Consider the following 22,402-nt stretch of genomic DNA (forward strand, 5'->3'; position numbering starts at 1 on the left):
CTGTTTTTTTTTTTTGGGGGGGGGGGGTTTAAACCACAGTGCCATTTCATTTATAGCTGTCAGCTGATAATACTGGCATTTGCCTGTTTATAAATGGGGCTCTAGCGTGATTTCTAATCGCTGCAGCCCACTAATTATGATGGCACAATATGTGAATTCGGGACACATTAAAAATTATTAAAAATTATTAAAAATAAACTGTTATAGGTTCATGATAGTCCTGGTTATTTTTGCAACCTTTAAAGCTTCTGACAAAAATTATCTTTTGTCATAAGGGGGTTAAAAAAGGACAGACGTGGCCACAATTGTACATTTGCATTGCCTCAGTATTGCCGTATTGTATCGCCTCTATGTAATTTTAGACACGCTTGTGTCTAGTTTCTGTGTTCACAGAACAGCAAAGTCATGCTGTTAGGCTTGAACTGTGCATGTTCTATTTAATAACCACTCATTTTCTTGTACTCGTGACTCCTTTGTGCTCAGTTCGTCTGACCTTCTCTGCAAGCAGTCTGTAGTTTTACAAACTGCTGTGTTGGTTTAGATACACTCTTCCACTGTTTTTGCTACCGTCATTTATCAATATCGGGGCAGAAAACTCAAACTACCCACATGTCAATATCCTTCGTGCCATTTTGATTGTCTTCTAATATATTAATGAATGCTATTTTCAAAGCTTGCATGAAAGGGGGCACTGTTAGTGACATGTTATTGTCACTGTGACTTATGATCAACAACAACACTCTTAGCTTTGCCTAGCCTCCCCAACTAGCATGTCATCTCTGACACCTCAGCTTTGCCTCTTTATCCCGTAAAATAACTCAAATGTACCTCTTCCATGAAGTAAACTAGTTTTTACAGTTTGTATTGTCATGACTCTGTAAGATAATGTTTACCGTGAACTTGGTGTTGGCTTTTTATGAATGCAGAACCAAGTCCCCAGTTTCTAATAATGACATTCACCTTAGCATCACGAGAGCTGATATCTCTTACTGATATGCCAAATTGTGAAACTGATAAACAGATATCTCTCTTAGACAGCCGGAGAGGATTAAAAGCATTTTTTTAAAAGTTAAGTTATGTAATTAGACTCGCAAGTTTGTGTGTGTTTGTGTGCGCATATACGCACGTGTGTGTGTTGACAACCTTGAGCCTAAGTGTCTTCCGCAATGAGCTTATCGCTGTGCAGCCACCAAGCAGAAATCTGTTGCCATGCCTCAACTCAGCCGCACTCAATCATCCAAAGGTCTATAAAAAGATGTGGGTATCCTGGGAGACGTGAATCTTGCCTCAGCTTTCACTCTCGCTGTGTTTTTTCATTGCTTTTTCATCTCACAACACTTCGTCCTTCAAAAACTCCTCTCCCCCCTCCTTTCTCTTAACCTTTTTCACCTTCTGCGTCTCTTTTCCTTCCCTTCGCCTTTTCATACCCAGACGCATCTTTTCCTTCTTCCGTGAGATCCCAGTGGTGATGATGCAGGTGCTCACTAACAGGGGGAATGCCTGCATGGTGTCTGTGACCTCCATTTCATTTATGCTTTCGGGCCAAAGGTTTTGTGATTCTCATATCACAGGATGCTGTTTATTAGCACATCGTATCACATACCTGAGAACATATAGCTAGGTGGCTAGTATCTTTTAACAGGTGTGTTTCTGCGCTGCTAATCTTCCTTTCTGACAGAAATTCTTATCTTGACATGGGTGTAAATAAAATATAAATGATTTGGGGAGTATTATGAAACATTGCATCACAAAAGTGCATTGGTGTTTTGGACAAGTTGAATGAAGTGGGCTCATGATATGATATGCCCTGGGAGGAAGTTTGTCCTCGGGGAATATAAAGAAGGGTAGGCTAGGGAAGGTCAGGTTAGCACACACACAAACACTTTTCTTTATTATCCCACCTATCCAATATGTCTCACGTCTCACAGATTATTTCTTCCATTTGTTCAGGTGAATTTGTTTCATTGTCTGACTGGGATCAGTAAATGCAGATGTTGAAATTAAATCCCGTTTAATGCAGTTTTTTTTTTTAAGCTATTCATCAGAGGGGAATTACAAACACCTTTTTTCAGCTTTAACTGTATTTCTCGTTTATAGAGGTAACGCGGTAAAGTAATATTTTTACAGTTGCTATGGGAGAGAAGGGATCTGCTGTTAACACAGCTGACTATAACATCTTTGCTTTTTTCTGCCAAAGATGGCATGAAACACCTCTGCAAAAAAAAAAACAGAAAACCCTCAACCTGTGATTTTAACCAGCAGAGAGGAAAATAACACTCAAATGGTCACTCTCCCAAGGGATGGTGCGTCCTCCTCTTACCAGATTTAGTCAGCAGAGCTGTGGCACTGGGGTTTCCTAATTACTAGTTTTCAGCAGTTTCAGTCTTCCCCCCTACTCTCGCTCACTGCCTGTCTTTCTCCCTTTTCCTCTACCTGAGCTGCTTCTGGTATGTGTTTAGATTTTGTTATTCACCAGCTTCCTACAGAGTGGGAGGCAGCAGTGTTCCTGAAAGGATGCATTATACTGTTTTTTGCAATCAGATATGGAGAAGAAAACATCCAACCAAACAAAGTAGATGCCTGTTTTCATTGCCATGTTTTAATTTATATGTTGCATTGATGTTGGTGGGGTCAGGAAGGCGGCGGTAGTGTCATGGCAACAGCTTTCTGTAACATGTTCCTGCTTCCACCTGGATAAGCTTGCAGTGCATATGCAAAATTACTGATGTACTTTTACTGCTGGTGCTGAATATGCACATCCAAGAGGGCAATGAGCTAAAGGACATGTGCATGAAATTAAGTTTATGAAGTTAATGACAGACTCTAATGCATTCCTCTGAAGGAAGAAGCAGCATGTAGCTGATCTCTCATCTCTGCAGTCCAGGGTGTGTTTGATGAAGTTGTCTCACGCTGCTGTTTTTCTTCCACCAGATTCCGCATCTCGCTGAAGGTGTTCGGATCCATGGAGAGAAGGTCACAGAGGCACTGAGGCCTTTTCATGACCGCATGGAGGCGTGCTTTAAGCAACTGCGGGAGAAGGTGGAGAAACAGTATGGGGTAAAGTCTCTGGTAAGAGCTTTTTCCTGTACTAGAGCTTCTTTTTTTTTTTCTTTCTTTTCTTTAAACACAGACAGTGCTTTGTAGCTCAGTGTGCTAATTTTAACAGGGACTAATGGGATCTGCAGTTCTTTCTGGTGCTTGGCTAACGATTTCTGTGAGATGGACTTTCTGAAATATTTTATAATATTATTTGTTATTGTTACATCTCTCATACATCCATTATGTAGGATGTTGATCTTCCTTTTTCTGTGGTCAGATTGTAGTTTGTACATTTATTCATGTCTTTAATATTCAAAAGGTAGCACTAATGAAATTACATGTTCTTTCTTTAGTATTTTGTTAGGTTTGTGTCATTAGAATATACCTAATTACGGGTGTATTCCCAGAAAATTTAAAGGCTTTCTTGACCCGGATTAAAGTTGCAAAGAAACAATGTCCATCTTCGAATGACGCTTTCATTTTCATTCAAATTCCAAATTCTGTCTCACAGAGCTGTGTTGGCAAAACATGTCCATAGATGCATAAACGCCTTTCAGAGTGCTCAAAACCATCTTTGTGGAAAGCAGACAAGATGTTTGCATATATTTTTTTCATAATGACACAAAAACGAGGTGCAAACAATTCACTTTTTTGGTTTGTCATTAAAACAGATACAGGTGTAGGTTGCACACAAACATGGCAACTGAGAAGGACTGACTCTTGTTAGGACTTACAGGATTTTCCTGTGTCATAAAGTGCTTCCAAACTTTTATAATCTGGCGTCTGAACCAGAAAATAGAGCGAAACAATTCGGTGAGATTTCTAAGTCGAGATGCTCGGGCTGACGTGATAAAAATGGCAAATTCACAGTTTAGTTTGCTGTTGTGTGTCACGTGTGTTTTTCTTTTTGCTCCAGTCAGCTGTGAAGTTAGTGTGTGTGTGTGTGTGTGTGCGCGCGCATGGTGGGGTAGCCTCCATCTCTCTCTTCTTTTACAGATTTAATTGCTGCTTGACCAAGCTTTTCACTCAATCTTGCCTGAGGTAACGGGGCACCTGCCCATTTTTAAAGTAAGAGGGTGGTGACCTTTCAAACAAGAGAAAAGCTATCTCTTTCCAGGGTGTGATAATGAGGTTACCCTATCAGGTGTGTGATGGCCCCTTTCTTTGGCTGAAAAGACTCTTTAAATGCAAAAGGTTCCTTTGTTAGAGCTGCTGTTGCGAGATTTTTCCTTTGTCAGATTTCAGCAAAAATTAATAGTCCTACAAGATTCCTTCTTTTTCTTTTTACCGCTAACCTTGTATGTTCAGATAAGTGGCTCTGTTACGAGCTCTGTACTGGACATCGGTTTAGGATAAAACTGCAAAAGACCTTCAGCTTTACAGTTTTCCTGTCACAAGCCAGCTATATATTGTGGGCGGTTTTATTGGCAGCTGGAGTGTTTTTAATGCTGTGTAAAAAAATTATCACCTTTCTTCCTGGTATGGAGGTGCTGACCATTCGAGTGACTGCAAAATGGTCGAGCTGGCAGTGATTATACAAAAGTATAATCACTGCCAGCTAGTGAAAGAGTGACAAATTAAAGGGGAAAGCCAACATAAAGTGATTGATTTCACAATTCTTTGCTGCAGTGATGGAAGCCATTTTCCCCCTCATTTGATGTTATGATGAGCACCACCTGACATCAAAGTCCAAAATCTCTCCCTAGGTGTTCATTTAGGTTGCAATCTAGTGACTATGAAGAAGATTCCTGTCATTTTCTTGCTTAGTATTGATTTGCAGTGACCCTTCCATCTAATGGGAGAAGTGGGTCTAGTGTAGGCCTTCTCCTGCTCACTTAGATCATTTCCACTTGTAGTTTTGATGGAAAAAAATGTGATTCAGGAGCCCCCATGCAGGATTTTTATATATACCACAGAGGATGATTTCATGGTAATTGCTCCTCTGTACCATGCCATATATTTGTTCTTTCTCTACTCTTTTAATCTGGGATTTCCTGTAATTTGTCACCCACTGCTACCTTATTCACCGAGCACTTTCTAAGTAACTACAAAGCAATCAGTAACATTTAAACTAAATAATTTTCTGTTTTTTATTTGTTTGTTTGTTTTCTTCTCTGCTGCCAGCCTCCAGCAGATGAACGGCGGGGACCTCGTCCTCCCTCCATGGTGAGGTCCTTCACCATGCCCTCCTCCCAAAGGCCACTGTCAGTAGCTTCAGTCACCTCCATCTCCTCTGACAACTCACCCTCCAGGCCCGGCTCAGATGGGTAACACCATGCTTCACTATTCTTTGGGGCATAAATTATGTCATCTCTAGCATTCGTTCTGTTTTTTTGTTCTTGCAGGAATCAATGTTGTTTTTTTGGGGGGGAGAAAAATCGTGTCATTTATACACAGAGGTGCCACTTTGATTTCTTATCTAAGAGAATTTCAGAGAAAGTGCTTGAAAAATGCATCTGCTTTCTTTCTTCCAGTTCACATGCAGGTTGAAACTTTAACAACTTCACATTGAAATTGTGACTGAAGTATTCTTTGCGCTATTAGCTCTGTTTGTTATTTAATCAGAATGTACATAAAACACATGCATGCAGCAGATTTGTGTAGATCTTTGAAACTGATTACTATTGATAAAGGAATATTCCCACATGTTCTCTGGCATGAGTCGGGATATACAAATTAACACATTTTGTTTGAGTTGATGTATTGTTTTTATTATTATTATTATTATTATTCAGTTTTGCGCTGGAGCCTCTTCTACCAAAGAAGCTGCACACCAAGTCTCAGGACAAACTAGACCGTGATGAACCCGAGAAGGACCGCAAAGAGAAGAAGAAGGAGAAGAGGAACAGTAAGCACCAGGAGGTCTTTGACAAAGAGATGAAAACAGCGGACATCTCTCTGCAGCCAGCTGAAGCTGTCATACTGTCAGAGACGGTACGTTTTTACGTCTTCTGTTTGGGTCGGTCATTCTCGTAACTCTGCTGGCTTGTGTCAAACATTTGGACTCTGGGATAGATTGGAGTTTGAGGTCAGAGGTTACTGTGACCACACAAGGCATGATAAATTAAGAATTTATAGGCTAATTATGACCCAATAAGACATAAATGTCAAATAGAATGAAATGGGAAGTGATGAAGTTTGAATATCCAAAAGGCCGAGGGTCAACTTCACTGCGACATCATAATGTGCTCCCAAAACACTTTTCTTGTTGTTATTCAGCTACTTCATAAATCAGGAACAGAAGGAGAAATTCTAACTGTATTTATAATTTGATCAGATACTCATTTGGTGACACTAATTTTAGGCGCCCAAATAGAAAGTGTCTCTTTTCTAGCTGTCACCTGACATAGATCCGGGTGAGAACAGATTTCTAAAACGACGACCGTCTTTAACCTGCTAGCTCACAAGTAGGAAGACCAAATGATGTTTTTGCACCAGTGTGCTAAAAAAGGTAGCTAACAGCCCAGTGCAATCACCAATAGAAAATGGATGTGATGCGAGCTGTGGATACTCTCCAGGCACCTCGCTTGCCTAGACCGCAGAGTATTTCAAGTGGTGTGATCACTGTGGACTGCTTCCTGCTGGGTGAAAACAGACAGTTGTAGAAAACATCCCAACTTGTTTCCCCCAAAGTTCACACAGGAAAACAGGCATGTAAGTGCAATTTCACCGATTGGAGGAGACGTGCAACTGCAAGGTGAAAACTGTGGTTTCAAATTATTTTCGTTTGTTTTTACCAACCTTCCTTATACTCTTTTAAACCTTCTAAGAGAAAAGTATTAAAGGCAAAAAAATCCAGAAAAGTTTGGCAAGTAAACATGTGATCACCTAATGCAATCATAACCCGTCTTTTTCCACTTGCACATAAAACATTGTGCTATATATGTCGCACGGCAAACATCAGTGGGCCATAGAATAGAGAAATATCCCTGCTGTGTCTTTTGGTGTTACTGTGAAGGTGTTTTGGTTTTTTTTTTGTCTTCCCTCTCATGTAGAGTAAGAGAAGCTACAAACAAGAGTATTTCAGTTATGTTTTGTTCTCTTCAAATCTTTGACTTGGTCTTTGTAGCTCACAATTCTGCTTCTCAACTGTTCCCTCAGTTCTCTTTTTACTCTTCATATCTTCATCTCTCCCCCTCTCCTCTCTCTTTCTCTGTTGTGTTCATGTCCCTCTTCACCACCGCTGTGTCCATTACAGCCGAGTGGTATCACTGTGTTCTCATTGCCCAGTGGGAATGCTCCCTGGCTAACGGCAGTAAGATAAGGGCAGGAATGGAATCCAAAAGAAGCCCCTGGCAACAGTGGAGCCGTCTGGCTCATGATGCGAGCGTCATGCCCCCGGGGTCAAGGGTAGAGAACCTATTGGTCTCCGGTGATTACCACATACTAGGATGTAGTAGCTCGGTGTGAAAGTATAATCTGGAATCAAGAAATTGCTTTTTTCACCCACAATGTGAATTTCATCTTCAGCATTCAAGAGAAAATTAAATCCCTGAATAAAGTGTGTTACTTTTAGTGTCTCCCTTGTGGCTGACTGTTTCAGTTGGCCAATTACAAAGTTGTTTGTTAATGTCGACTACAGAGTGGAATAGCCCTCAGGATACAGCTTTTCATATTCAAATTCCTGCTATACCAAAGTGGAGAAAACACAGTCTTGCATGTAAACAATTATTTGTAGCCACAAATAAGTTCCTGCAGTCCAACAAGAACATTTATCTGAATGGTTTTTGCTTTCCTTCACAAATAGCCCATTCAATATGGCTGTATATACACACATGTGAAAATAAAATGTTCCCCTTTAAGGGATCTTTTATTGGCTCCCTATGATATTTAATCAAAAGTCTCTTGTCAGTAAATTTTATTCTCAGTTCTATTTTATTGACTTCTGTAACTTTCGTTGTTTACTTTGAGCCCGCTGTAATATCACACTGATATCTTGTTTTCTTTATGTCTGATCACACAGATAAGCCCTCTGCGGCCCCAGAGACCAAGAAGCCAAGTCCTTAATCAAATTGTTGGAGACCGCCGTCTTTCTGTGTCACCTGGACCCCCTACTTCTTCCTCCAGCTCCTCCTCACAGTGCCCCCCACCCATTACACCAAGGAGCAAAGTTTCCTACAACCTGCATGCCGTTTCCAGTAAGACGTCGTACTTTGCTGCCATTCAGCATTATTTTTGTTTCTGTTTTTTTACCGTGACACGTTGTAACTGCAGTATTTTAGGGGTTTCTGTGTGTATATTCGCACACCAAGTAGTTTCACGGTAACATTACCATTAGCATTTTCTGTCCATACAGCAAATCTAAGGCTGACACTTGTCTTTATCTTGATGACAGACGCTTGTCTTTATATATCTATATATAGATATATCTATATCTATATATATAGATATATCTATATCTATATATATAGATATATATAGATAGATAGATGTTTCATAGGACTCCATACCTACTGCAGAGCCAGAAAATCCATTATTCAGTAGAGGTATACTGTTCTGTACTGTAAATTCCCCTCAAATGTGCGAAGTAATGACTGTCTCCGAAATTTAAGTCCCCTTTCTTCTAGTTTCTTTGAAAAAAAAAAATTAATTAGTCTCAATCAACATAAATTTCTCAGAAATGGACCCTTTTTGAACTCTTCTGGGTACCAGCCCTGCTGTGTAAGATATTCTAATGTAGTTCAATGACGAATGTGAGCTGATGAGTGCCCTCTTGCACAGGTCTGGAGCTGAACGGGATGGGTTGCTCTGACAAAGGTGAAACCCCTCCTCCGCTGCCTTTGAAAAGCAACACAGCTGATTACGGCAACCTGCTAGATAATCAAGACTTGACGAGTCCCTCGACACCTCCACCACCCCCTCCACATCAAAGAGTAGGTGTTTTAATTAGAGCTGAGAGCAGCTTCTTAATGATGCATGGCACTTGTAATGAAACAAGCGACCGCTACACGCACTTGACATTTGGGTCAGCCTCCTCCACTATCCCCTGCTCGTGTACTTCCTGTGCTGACGTGTGCGAGTTCGTGCATGTGTGTTTTTTGTTTACATTTGGGCTCGTTGTGGATTTGTCCGTCATTTTTTAGAATGTGTGTCACAGAAAAGTGTAGGCATCAGTCAGTTAGCAGCAAGAGCCCACACCCACCTGTCCACCCAGTGTTATTTATACTCATTGCCCCTGGTGCTCAGACGTGATTGATTGGATGATTACTTTACCTCTCACATCCATCAGAAGCCCTCGTGTTGTTAATCAGCGGCTCATCTCTCCACGCTCGGCGACTTCTACTCTAGCCAGCTTCACCACTCTGTTAACTAATCTTATTTATCCACTGTCACGGCCCACAGACAGGTAGTAAAACAGAGCCACATGCACACCGTGTGGCAGCAAGCTGACAGTAATGTAGTGAGCGCAGATGTCCTGAGACTGAGTGACAGCCATTCTTCATTTACAGTTTTGATGGAGGCAGAGGTGAGGTCACTGACTTGCATTACTCCTTGTCTGTACTCTCTGCTGGGAACTCAGGTGTTTGAGGAGGAGAATTCAGGTGGAGAGACAGGCTTAAACAGCTGAGACATTTTCCATCTGGATTAAATAAGACTTGAAATCACCTTTCACTTATCTCAACACACCAGAAGATCTCTAGCCACTAATCTTTATTCGTACCACCTCCCCGTTTAATTCTTTTTGTTTTAAAATGTTATCCAATTTTTCTGTCAAATTGTTCAACAGTTTTTCAAATTAATTAATAATACAAAAATTCTAAGTATTAACAATTTTAAAAATGTCACGGCATTTTTAAGAAAGTAATGTTTTTTTCCTGGATATTTTAGCTGTAACTGAAAATATCTACTGCCTGATGACAGTTTTCTCAAATGGTCAGTGGGACTGTAAAAGCAACATAAGACTTGGCAATTCCAAGATCATAAGGACACCCATCTGTTAAGAACATTGAAATTGTTCAACAAGGTTGGAAGCAATGTGTCCCCAACCCTGGTCCAGAAAATTGTGCTAAGATGTTGCATTTATCCAAGAATCACCTCCATCTTGAAGAATTCGTCTATTCGACTATTGAATACAGATTTCAGGGTCTAAACTTCAGCAAAGTCTTGATATAATGCTAGCCTCAGAGGCTACTAATCCAATGCTGAAGCCTATAAACCTCAAGGTACATTTGGCCATTTACAAAGCAGCAGTTGGAAAAGGGAGAAACTTTGTAGTTATGCAGTTTGTGCTCTGATAAAAAAAAAAAAAAAAAAGACTTGCACACAGGGACACAGTGAAATGTGGTGAGCCCTTTGGCAGGAAAACAAGTTTCAGTTTCCTTCACAAAGCATACAAACAGGAGTGGGGTCTGAATAATTGTGTGCTTAACTGTTATCGTTGGTTATCATTATATAGTAGTTTTATCGCTTGATGCAATCAGGGTGGAGGATTGAGTTGGTGAAATAATGTGTGTTGTAAAAGAAGGTGAGAAATCTTTGCTCTGTAAACTCTATCTTACTTCTTCAGTCATTTGTAGAGCCATGCAGGCTGTAAGATAAGGTATGACCTGTTTTAATAAATCAAAGCCTTGTGTTTAATAAATTATTTAAGATGATCCAAGTATTAACCTCTTGTAAAAGAAAAAATAATATGGGAGCAATAGAACATGCTAATCTTGCGCTTTAAATCCAAAACTATTTTGCAAAAACGAGGTTTCACGTTCCCGTTTTGTCTGTTCGCAGCAATTTCCGCCACCTCTTCCGAGCAAGACTCCTCCTCCACCTCCTCCCAAGACCACCAGGAAACAGGCCTCCATCGATTCAGGAATTGTGCAGTAAACAAAGAAACTTGACAGTAGGACCAAACAACACACTGACAACGCAACAAAAACAACATCAACAGTAACCCCAGAAAAGTGGTTGTTTTTACCCACACATTCCTCGCTTCCCTGTCCCAGCTTGACAAGATGAATACCTCACCGCAGCCCGCCCCCTCGTACCATCTTTTCTTTTCCTTTCTTTTTTTATGTTATGTTTTTTTTGCCTGCTGTTTGACGATGATGCAGTCTGCAGCTGGGAGCATGTTGCACAGAAGCATTCACTGAATTTGCAGATGCTGTCTAGGACCGACACAATGCCGCATCGAAATTTTATTGTGACATTGTGCTGAGACAGACGAGCTTGGACCAACGGCTTTCCAGTACTGACCCACTCTCAAATATATGAGAGCAAATGGCTCATTAAAGCATTATTTCCCTCTTTACTCATATTCCCACTGTGTACAGAGGTTTGTATATAGGACTATTTTATTTCAGGTTTTTTGTATGTGACTTGATTATGATTTTTTGTATTAACGTGTCATTAGATTAAGTGGCATTTATATGAACAAAAAAGGGCTTGTAGGTTTTGAATTGACAGGGGCTTTACAAAGTTGGTATGTGGAAAAAAAAAGATGGATTTTATTGGTAAAATTTTGGAGTGCACATACAACTAACTCCTACCACGTTATCATTGTTCAGATCTTGTCCTTGATTGCTGTAACCTTGGATTTCAGTAATAATGACTGTTCCCAATTCACTACTGACATGACTTCTGAATAAACTTTCAAATGTATGTATTTTTAAAAGATGATGTCTTCCTCATTATTTCTGCGCGCGGCGAGAGGTGCTGAAAATAGACGCGAGTGTTTGCACATTTCAGAAATCCTGAACAAATTGGCAATCTGTATGTTTCCTCACTTCAGCTGAGCACTAAGTAACGAAGCTTTCTGCTTCTCCTGCTTAATTGACAGCCGTCGCCGCAGCCACTTCTTTATCAGTGGTGTGTTATCGGGAAATGCCGCTTACATGTACTCAAATGCATTTTCATTTGCATAATTTGTCCTCTCGCTAAACGATCGTTTCTGTTTTCGAAGCCGAATGTGTGAATGTGACCCGTGTTTGAAAGTGGCGACGCGTCAATAAGCCAGCAAACAACAGCTGCCAGCTTTGTCCTGCCTCGTACGATCTTGAATTCTCGTTTTATGGGAGCTGCTGAAGGGCACACCAAGATTTTCATTTTTTCTTTCTTTCTTTTTTAGTCTGGGTGGTTTCCACGCTTCTCGAGTATAATGACGTGTCATCTAAATAAGTGGCTATCCTTGAAACTTCCTGGGATTTCTGTCCTGGACAGATTTAATATATTGTGACTCCAGATTAATAGTTGGAGTGGAAAGTCGGTGTATAATTATTACTTGGAGAGCAGCTTTAAATTACATTGCGCTTTAATTACATTAATAATATGCATTCTTCTGGGTGTTGGTGCAATAACTTAATATAAAGCCTTGTGGCAGCATGCCCAGGTTTAAGGAAATAACTGTTGTTATAATGTTCTTTATCAAATGTTATAGAGTGCTGTTTTAATCAACAAATTACAGACTGGAAGGTCATATTGTGACAATTTTATTAATCATTTTAATAACCTAGACATTGATAATTACTGTTGTTTTCCTGTTTCTTTAACAATGAAAGAAGTTTTAATAGTTACTGAATTTTAAAAAACAGTCGTGTTTGTTGTAAAGTGCAAAAATTCGCCGGGTGCCCCTCCAACCAGTTTTCATCCTTATTATGTTATAAATAATATGACGCCAATAATATTAATATCTTTCAGCCTGTTAGCTACACTAACAAGTCGACTGCTGGTGTCCTGAGACTGACTCCCAGCAGTGCAAAATCAACTCAGTCATGTTAAGTCTGATTCAGAGTTTCCATTGTTTACACCAAAACGTTTATTACAAGACAAAAGTAATATTAGGCAATCACTTATTAGTTACACCTTGCTAGTACAAGGTTGGACCATCTTTGTGTTTTGTTTCTCCCATGATTTTTCATTGCATACATTCAACAAGGTGCTGGAAACATTCCTCAGAGATCTTGGTTCATAACAACATGAAAGCATCACACGGTTGCTGCAGATTTGTCAGCTGCACATCTATGATGTGAATTTCCCATTCCCAAAATGCGCTTATGGATCTTATTCCAATAGAGCACCTTTGAGATATGTTCTATTGCATCCCATTTAAGGGCAGTTACCTCATTGTCATGTTCAAGAAACCAGCCAATTACAGCACCAACACCATTACACGGCCAGCAGGAGCCTGAACTGTTGGACCCATGTTTTCATGTTACACCAAATGCTTACCGTCCAATCTGAATGTCGCAGCATAAACCAAGACTCATCAGAGCAGGAAACATTTCTCTAATTTTTTTATTGTCCGTTTTTTGGTGAGCCTGAGTGAATTGTAGCATCAGTTTCTGGTTTCCTGCTCTTTTGCATATCTTGGCTGTAACAAGTGGGTTTTTTTTAACAGTTACTGTTGCCTTCCTATCAGCTCAAATCAGTCAGCCCTTTCTCCTTTGACATCAACAAGGCATTTTTACCCAGAGAACTGCCACTCGCTGGGCATTTTCTCTTTTTCTGACCATTCTCTGTAAACCCTAGAGATGATTGTGTGGGAAAATCCCAGTAGGTCAGCGGTTTCTGAAATACTCAGACCAGCCTGTCTGACACCAACAACCACACAATGTTCAAAGTCGCTTAAATCACTTTTCTTCCCTTTTTGATGCTCAGTCTGAACTTCTGAATTTCTATAAGCCTGAATGCACTCTGTTCCTGCCACATAATTGGCTGATGAGATATTTGCATTTAGAAATAGCATTTAAACAAATGTAGCTCCTGAGTCTACAGTGTATAAGTAGTACTAGAAATCTAATGGCTTTCACTACATTATCTTTCATTCCACGGTAAGTCGACATTCACCCAGCGCATTCAGTCTTGTAATTTTTTTTATTAACGGTGAACCTTTTTTTCTTTTCCGGCTCTCATTTTGCTCCGGTGGCTCACAGATGCTGTAAAGTTGTGTTGTTGCACCTTAATTCTCACATTTGGTGAGAACATTCACAGACCCTGTTGTCTGCACATTAAAATGAGCTTGTGGGACCTTTTTGAAGTGCTTGCCCCAGGTGGCTCATATTCCTCTGCTTTCCTATTCTGCTGACACTTTGTGAGTGGGCGTGTGCCTGAGGAGAAATATTGCATCTGTTGTTTGAAGGTGTTTTTATCTTCAGAAAGTTGGGGATTACAAAGCCTGTCCTAATTAGGAACACTGAATGACATCTTTTCCCTCAGAGTTTTTTCTGGGAAAAATAGTCATGAGACCACTTGTAGAACTGTAGCTCATGGGTGGTGTTAACATATTTTGTCAGACTATGAAATGTCTTATTAATGTGTTGGTAATTCACCCACGATCAGTTGCTTTTAAATGCTTTAGCAATAAACATATTAAGTATGAATCCCTCTACAGAGTCAGTGTCCTAATGGGTTAGAAATAAGTTGAATATTCATATTTACATAATTCTTCACTCACACAAACTCCCCCAATCTTCATATTTGCACATAATTGACCAGTAAAATCATTTTGACTTTAACACACATGTATGTTACCATTTCTGGATTTAAGGTTTGCTGCAAGGTATGTGAACTATATGACCTTCATTTGGAAGTAGTAGCTGTCAGGATGATAAATTGTTCTACAATGACAGAAAGAAATGGAAAGTAATATTCAATAAAAATGCAGGCTTTAGTGTGATAGCAATCATATCATCTTTCATTGTTTCACCTCTTTTGTCATTATTTCTTCCATTTCCTCTAAAGAGCACACTTTACATTCTTTCTTTAAGAAGCATTACCTTCATACTTTTCTTCCCATTGTGACTTATGGTTTCACTAGTTGCAATCAGAGAAAAGGTACAAGAACATTTCAATTCCATACATGGCTAAAGGAATGTATAGGGAGACCTAGCAGGTCATTGCCTACAAGAAAGTGCAATAGTGTTGGCCACTAAACTCCTAAAGGAAATAAAGGAATCTGCAACTAAATGATAATCTGAATGTCAAACTGTTAAAATGATTGTTTAATTTGATTCCATATACAACTAAAGGGGTGTATAGGGAGACTTAAAACCATCCGATCGATCGCTGCAAGCCAACGTGTAGTGCGCTTGAGTGTTGGCCACAGAGCTGTTAAATGACACAAATGCAGTCAATAAGAACATTAACAATAGCTCAGTTCGAGTAGCCTGAAAATGAAGCCGCTAATTGCAGTTCAGCCAGCATTTATTATTTACACCTATCCTCCATCTACTGCGACCTAAAACAGTCTCCTGTGAAAGACTTACATAACCGTCCTTTCCTGGCTCAGTTTCAATGTGACACACTTACACGTATGAGCAATAAGTGCGGGTGCGTTCATTTGTTAAATAAAGATTGCAGCTGACATCCAAGTGACGTGTGATTTTAGGTTGAATAGCAACAGCTAAACTTGAAAATTCCATCAGCTAAGAGAAAAAAAAATAGGAAAGTTGCAATTAGAGAAATGGTGCAGTGAAGTAACTGATTAAAAACAACTGCACAGCCTGAAGTCAGACTTCAGGTTGAACCAGTGTCTTCAGAAAGAGCAGGTGGTACTATAGATGCATTCACATAAAAAGCATAGCATCGCTGCTAGAGTGTGTCAAAACCTAAAAATCCTGTTTATTAAAAGTATTTTTTCTCAAGCTCATCAGTTTGGATAGGGAACATCAGTGCACAGCTGTTTTCAGATCTCTGTAAAGAGTCGGTCAGGTTCAAGGCTCTGGCTTGGCCACTTAAGGACATTTACAGAGTGATCCCAAAGTCATTTGTTTGTTGTGGCTTGACTACCTTTTTACATGCTTTGTCCTGTTGGGAGATAAACCTTTGTCCTCTTGTTCGAGATCCAGCGTGCTCTGGAGCAATTTAGCATACTGCTGCATTCATCTTTTCCTGGACCTTGACTAGTTTTCTGGTTTCTGCTGCTGAAGAAACATCCCCACAGCATGATGTTACCGCCACCATGCTTCACTGTTACTATGGTATCCGTCTAATGATGAGTGATGCCTGGTTTTCTTTAGACTTTAATACTTGTTTCATCTGACCAGAGAATTTTGGTGCTCATGGTCTGAGAGTTCTTTAGGTCCCTTTTAGCATACTCCAGGCAGGCTGCCATGTGTCTTTACTGAGGAGTGGCTTGTGTCTGACCATACAGGCCCGATCGGTGGAATGCAGTAGAAATGATTGTCCTTCTGGAAGGCTCTCTTCTCTCCAAAAAGCAATGCTGAAACTCAGTGAGAGTGACCATCAGTTTTTGATCACCTCACTGACTGAGGCCCTTTTACCCATAATCACTCAGACTGGTTTGGCAGCCAGCTCTAGGAAGAGTTCTTGTGGTTCCAAACTTCCATTTACAGATGAGGTGGGCCGCTGTGCTCACGGGGACTGAAGGTTCCAACGACGCAGGAATAAATCTGTACCTTTCTCCAGATCTGTGCTTTGACACGATCCTCTCTTGGAGGTCTACAGATAAGTCCTTGGACTTCATGGCTTAGTTCGTGCTCTGACATGCAGCGTCATATACAGGACCTTATACAGACATGGACAGATGATCCATGGAGAAAAGATGCACCTGAGCTCAATTTTAAGTGTCTTGGCAAAGGTTGTGAATACCCATGTCTATGTAATATTTTTGTTTGTTTGTTTTTGAATACATTTCACATAATTAATTAATAAAACTTGTGTAAAAAAATAATGTAAAAATGTAGTTGAATCATTTTTCTTGATAAGAATGGTTAAAGTATTGCTGCATCCACGTGTAAAATTCATGACTGTGCCTCTGCTGCAATCGTTTGATTATCTATTTTTTTGCCTGATATAGATAACATTTTTTTCCTCCTGGGATTAAAACAATTTTTGGTTGAGTGTCATCACTTTATTAAATTCACACTGATTCAGAGTTGTAGAACAATAAAACCTGAACAAGTCCAATGAGGGCCTGATACTTCTTTTTTTTTAAATAGTCACTCTAACCTGGTTATTGGATTCCAATGATAAATCCATTCACTCCAATCTGTGAGGTGGGAATAAAAAGGTTCATCAGTGATATAATTCACTTATCAAGAATACCCAGTGCACACTCAATATCTAGCCTTGCAATTGAAAAGGGATAAAGGGTGAAGCATTTCAGCAGTGGTAATATTACATAGTTAACTGGCAGCTTTTTCAATAGGCTCTTGGTGATTTGTGCTCTGCCATTATGCTTCACCCTCTCTCTCCTCAAAGCATGGGGAAATGCATCGCTTAATTGAGAGGATTTCCAGAGGCTTTGTTGGGGGAGAGCTATGAGCTAGCTCCTCTCCAGGAGCAATGTATTTACAACACACTCTGTCCCCATCTCATTTGTCATTTCAGCCAGGAATAATGTGTATATTTTCCTTCTCTCTTGACACACTGTCATTTGCCAGAAGGCAGCAAGTGTGCATGCTTCCTTCTAAATGTTTCCTTTGCATAATAAAAGACTATTTCCATAAATCAGCAGCCACTGATATATCCAATCACAACTGTCTGCAGTTTACATATGATTATTTTTTTCCTAAATGCAGCCCCGGTGCAAGTACACTAATGGAAATGGTTAGTGTCTAACTTTTAATAACATAAGCTTTTAGGAAATTAAGTTAGTTATTCTGTTCTACAAAATGATTTTTTTTTATTGACAACAGAAATTCATAAAAAACAAACACTAATATACATCTGTTTATAAGCAGGGCTGCTTGTTTAGCATGAAATTATTTAGAAAAACGTGGCTATAATTACTTTCAAGCTAGTCCATCTTCTATATACAGTCTATGTTACAGAGAGAGTGGAAAGCCATGTCAGTGGCAGACTGACACAATGCACCTTTATCAGTTTAATTTCACTCTAAAATAAAGCATCTGCCAACTGATAGTTCTGATGTGAAATCTTTAGGATTTATCCTCAGGGAACCTTTGTTGTTTGTTCATAATTTTATGACATCCAATAGTTAGAACGTTTCGAGCGTGGCAGTTATGGTAACATTGAGTAATAATCGGTAATATGGGAATTACTTTATGGATAAAAATGTCAAATCTTCCAGTTGCCTTAGCCAGTGGTTGTCAGACAATTTTTAATAATTATTTAAACAAAATATACAACCACTGCAGTACTCCTAGGAACCCCTAGGGACATAAGTATCTCTAATATCTCTACCACTGCCTGAAGAAATGCTAGTGCATTTAAAAAAAACTGAGAATGGTGAAAAAGTGTATTTTTCTTGTCATTTATTTTAAAAAAAGGTCAACTTCAGGTATTTTTATTACCTTCCTTATCTGTTACCTTATATGTTACATGAAATATCTTTTGTTTAAATTTTGATGATTATAGCTTATTGCTCATGAAAATACTTAGAGCATCTCCTAAGATCAAAGTATCCAAAAAGGATTTGCAATACAAAAAGCCAAACTTCTGATACTTAACTTTGGGCTCCATTACCATAAATTACTGCATCATTGCAGCGTGACGTGGAAGCTTGTGGCACTGCTGAAGCATTACTGAAGCCCAGGCTTTCATAGCAGCCTTCAGCTCATTTTTTATTTTTTTATGTAGGGTAGCATTTCTGGTCTTCCTCTTTCTTCTTTTTTTAAAGATAGCTTTCTTTTTTCTTTTCTTTTTTAGTATTTTGCCTTTATTGGATAGTGAAGATGGACAAGAAAGTGGGGAGAGAGAGAGAGGGGGAAGACATGCGGTATAGGGCTGTGGATCGGACCCAAATCTGGGCTGCTGCTTTCTGACATTTGCTATGTGAACGCCTGCTCACCCAGTGAGCTAAAGAGGCACTCCTCATTTTCCTCTTATTGCCCCAGAGATTCTCTTGGGGGGTTCAGGTCAGGCAAGTTGACCAGCCCATCGAGCACAATAATAACATTGTAAGCAAACCATTTTCTAGCAGCTTTGGCACTGTGAGCAGGTGTTAAGTCCTGTTGGAATAGTAAATTGATATCTCCAAAGAGCTTGTCAGCAGGTGGAAGCATGGAGTGCTTCTGGTAAACACTATGAAGACTTTGGACTTGATGAAACACAGTGGACCAACCATCACCTACACCAGGAGATGACATGGCACGCTAAATCATCACAGGCTGCAGAAACTTCACGCTGGACTTCAAACACCTCCACTTTTCCTTCAGACTCTAGGAACTCAGTTTCAAATGAAATGCAAAAAAACTTACTTTCATCTTAAAAGAGGACTTTGGACTACTGAACAGCAGTCCAGTTTTTTTTCTTCTCAGCCCAGGCAAGATGCTACTGATCTTGCCTCTGTTCAAGGAATGGCTGCATATTAGAAATGTGAACGCTGTAGCTCCTTTCCTGTGTGGTGGCTCTTGCTGCTCTGACACCAGTGTCAGTCCACTCCCTGTGGAACTCCCCCAAGTTCTTGAATCAACTTTGTTTGACAATCCTCTCAAGCTTGCGGTCATCCCACCGCACCCTTCCGTCAGCTTTCCATTAATATGCTCTGCAAAGAGCCAGCCTTTTCAGCAATGACCTTCTTTGGTTTAACCTCCTTTTTGGAGAGCTTCAATGATCATCATCAGGTCAACTCTCAACTCAGCAGTCTCCTCCCAGTATAAAAGGAAATGTCGTGAAATCGTTGTAAACGTGTAGACGATTGTCTCTATAACACTAAACCTGAATAGAAGCCCAGTGCCTTCTAGTTTTAAAGCTGCGTGCTGTACCTCCTTGTAAACAAACATGGCACTTCACCAGCAGTCGATAGACGTCGACATGACAGTGCAGTGTTGTATGTAGCTGTCACAGATAGCGTCATGCAAGAACCATAAGGCCGCTTCTATCTCTGCAGAGTTGTCACTGAGCGCCTCAGTAAACTGACTGAATGAATTGTGTTCATCGACAGAGCAAATATCACTTGTGTCAGGAGAACAAGTGGTGTGGTGTTGCTGCTCTATTGTAATAGCTTCTCCATTGCACTGGAGAAATGTGAAACTAAGCATCATCACTGAGTCACTGCAACTACTCCCATCAGTATAATGTTTACTGTGGATTAATGAATGGATTAATTTCTTTGAAAACATAATTTAACTGCCTGCCTTCGTAGAATTAACCTACTATTATGTTAATTATATGAAGACAGAGTTTTAGTTGCATGTCTCTGTTACTCTAAATTAGAGCTGCATGAGATAGCTATGGAAACATGAATCAATTAAATCACTAATTAACCTTTGAAGTAAAAACGTGAGACATTTTAATAGAGCCATGCTTTCACATGTAAAAGTTTGCAGTTTGCAATTGAGTGTGTGTGTGTGTGTGTGTGTGTTTTGAGCTTTTGGACTGCTTATGAGACACAATAAGGTATTTCATCCTCATGGCCAAATTAACCCAATTAACCTCAACGGACTCCTCTACCAGTAAATTTTAAATTCTGTCATTGGATAGCTGATAGAACCAAAATCAGTTTGCAACAATTTTGCTTCTGAGTTAGAGAAGAAAAGCATCTTGAACGTTGCTGTGGACTTGAGGAAACTGATGAGTATTCTTTTTTTTTTAATTAAACGGAATGAACACACTCCTGTGAGCATGTTTCTGATCTGTGGGCAAACTTTATAAAGTAAACACCTGAACTGGCAGCCATGAGACAAGCCTTTGATTGAACACTTTAATGCTGTTTTTCTGTACTGCCTCCAACTTTACACACTCCAGACAGACACTCCATCACTCTTATCAAAAGCGCTTGTGAGACCAGTCGACAGTGAATATATAGAGCACAGGAGAGAACTGATGGCATTTTAAATCTCAGGCTGTAAGTGCAGCTGCTATTTTGTGCTGCATTCAGCACTAAATACAAAATGTACATTCAGTACACACGTTTATTATCTAGATTTGAGGGAGAGAGCCAAGTGGTGCTGATCTATATTAGCTGAGCCTATTATGAAGCACTGGGTTTTCCCAGGCAGTCAGAAGGATGTGTTGCTAGGAAACATACCTAGAGATCGGGGGTGGAGAAGTGGTTTGATGAGAAAGCAGAGTTCCCTGCCATTTTCAGCTTCACATGGAAATAACTAAAAAGTGCTACAGACGTGTTGTCCCATGACAGAGTATTGAATTGAATCAGTCAATCAAATCTGGGTCATTTGGACTTGTGATCTTGTGTCTATACTTTTGAGGTTATTCACAAGTGTTTCATAAAAATCAAATAGATAAATCTTTTCATGGATTCCAGCTAATATTACTAGCAACTGAGATTCTATTGAGAGCTGGGACCTCTCTTCCCTTTTCACTGTTTAATCTGCTTTTCACACATGCCAGTGATTACGCCCAACTTTAAAGCATAAACTGTAAATAAAAGATGGACACAGTCGTCATGATTAATTTGTGAAGCCCTAATTTAAAGCTTCAGCTTTAGAATCTTGACTATTACCACGTTTATTTTTTTGCATCTAAAATTACCATATTATGATGAAAGGGTGGAGTGCTAAGTTATTAGCTAATGCTAGCGTGCTAGTTTAGCAAGGTGCATTAAATGTTAGGGTGCATCACATACAGATGCAGGTGTCTTGGAAAAGCTGCCAGAGCAGTTAACCTCACCCTGAGCCATTCGCTAGATCTGTGAATCACATTAGCAGAGAGCTGCCATCTGCAGATGCATATTTAGACATCCACCTGTCAGTTAAAGTGATCACCCTTCCTGCATTAAGTGATAATAAAACTTGAACTATTTTGTTTTTATTTATTCCCTGTTATAATTATATTAGTTATAAACAACGAAACCATTTTTTCCTACGAGGCTGTAACTATACTCTTTTTTTTTGGCCATGTTGACACAGGAGTCGATTGGGTTTGGAGCCAGAGAGTCAGAGGTTGCCACTTGCATTCTAACTCACCTGTATCTTTCTGTACCAGAGTTACTTACTCTGAAAAAGCTTTGAGAAATGGTAAATCTAAATTTTGTTAGTAATATTCAAGCAAAAGTAGTTAATAAGAATTGTTGCATGATGGACACAGAATCCCGTGTTGTTTTTTAAGCGCAATTACGTTTGTCTTTCTTGAACTTTCCCATGCAGAATGTGTATTATTGTTGTGTGTACTAATGTACATAATACACAGTGGAAATAAAATTGTCAAACTGTAAATGTCAGAGGGAAAAAAACCCATTAAAGTGCATTCAGAGAGTTATGTTCCAAACAGTTTTCATCACTTCCCCAATAAATTCCTGGGTTCTGTGCCATTAAAATCAATACACTAATCAGATTCTGGGGTTTGATGTATGTTGCTTTCCAGAGGGCTGCACAGCATGACTGATGTGGTTTTGGTTTGTTTAGCAATGCTGAACTGTACCATGTTTAAGGTAATGCTGCCCTCATCTGGAGAATACAGTTAGTGCAGCCATCTAAACACTGTTTAGATGAGCAATTACCAAAGTGACATCAACTTAGCCTTGTTTAATATAATGAGGCGATATTAA

At 39.6% G+C, this 22,402-nt stretch overlaps 1 protein-coding gene across 2 annotated transcripts in view; it reads left to right on the forward strand.

The window, feature by feature from the left end:
• Window positions 1-11,644, forward strand: part of dock1 (dedicator of cytokinesis 1) — a 204,070-nt gene extending 192,426 nt beyond the window's left edge. For both annotated transcript variants that reach the window (XM_085416710.1, XM_085416711.1), the window contains exons 47-52: window positions 2,932-3,069; window positions 5,164-5,306; window positions 5,775-5,973; window positions 8,003-8,177; window positions 8,761-8,912; window positions 10,762-11,644. In XM_085416710.1, the coding sequence (XP_085272836.1) occupies window positions 2,932-3,069; window positions 5,164-5,306; window positions 5,775-5,973; window positions 8,003-8,177; window positions 8,761-8,912; window positions 10,762-10,857 (903 nt within the window). In that variant the 3' untranslated portion in view covers window positions 10,858-11,644. The remainder of the gene's footprint in view (window positions 1-2,931; window positions 3,070-5,163; window positions 5,307-5,774; window positions 5,974-8,002; window positions 8,178-8,760; window positions 8,913-10,761) is intronic.
• Window positions 11,645-22,402: the final 10,758 nt, after the last annotated feature.

Source organism: Rhamphochromis longiceps, linkage group LG8 (genome assembly GCF_057381845.1).
Source record: "Rhamphochromis longiceps isolate RC_006_pf linkage group LG8, R_longiceps_female_GT1.1, whole genome shotgun sequence".
Classification (NCBI taxonomy): Eukaryota; Metazoa; Chordata; class Actinopteri; order Cichliformes; family Cichlidae; genus Rhamphochromis; species Rhamphochromis longiceps.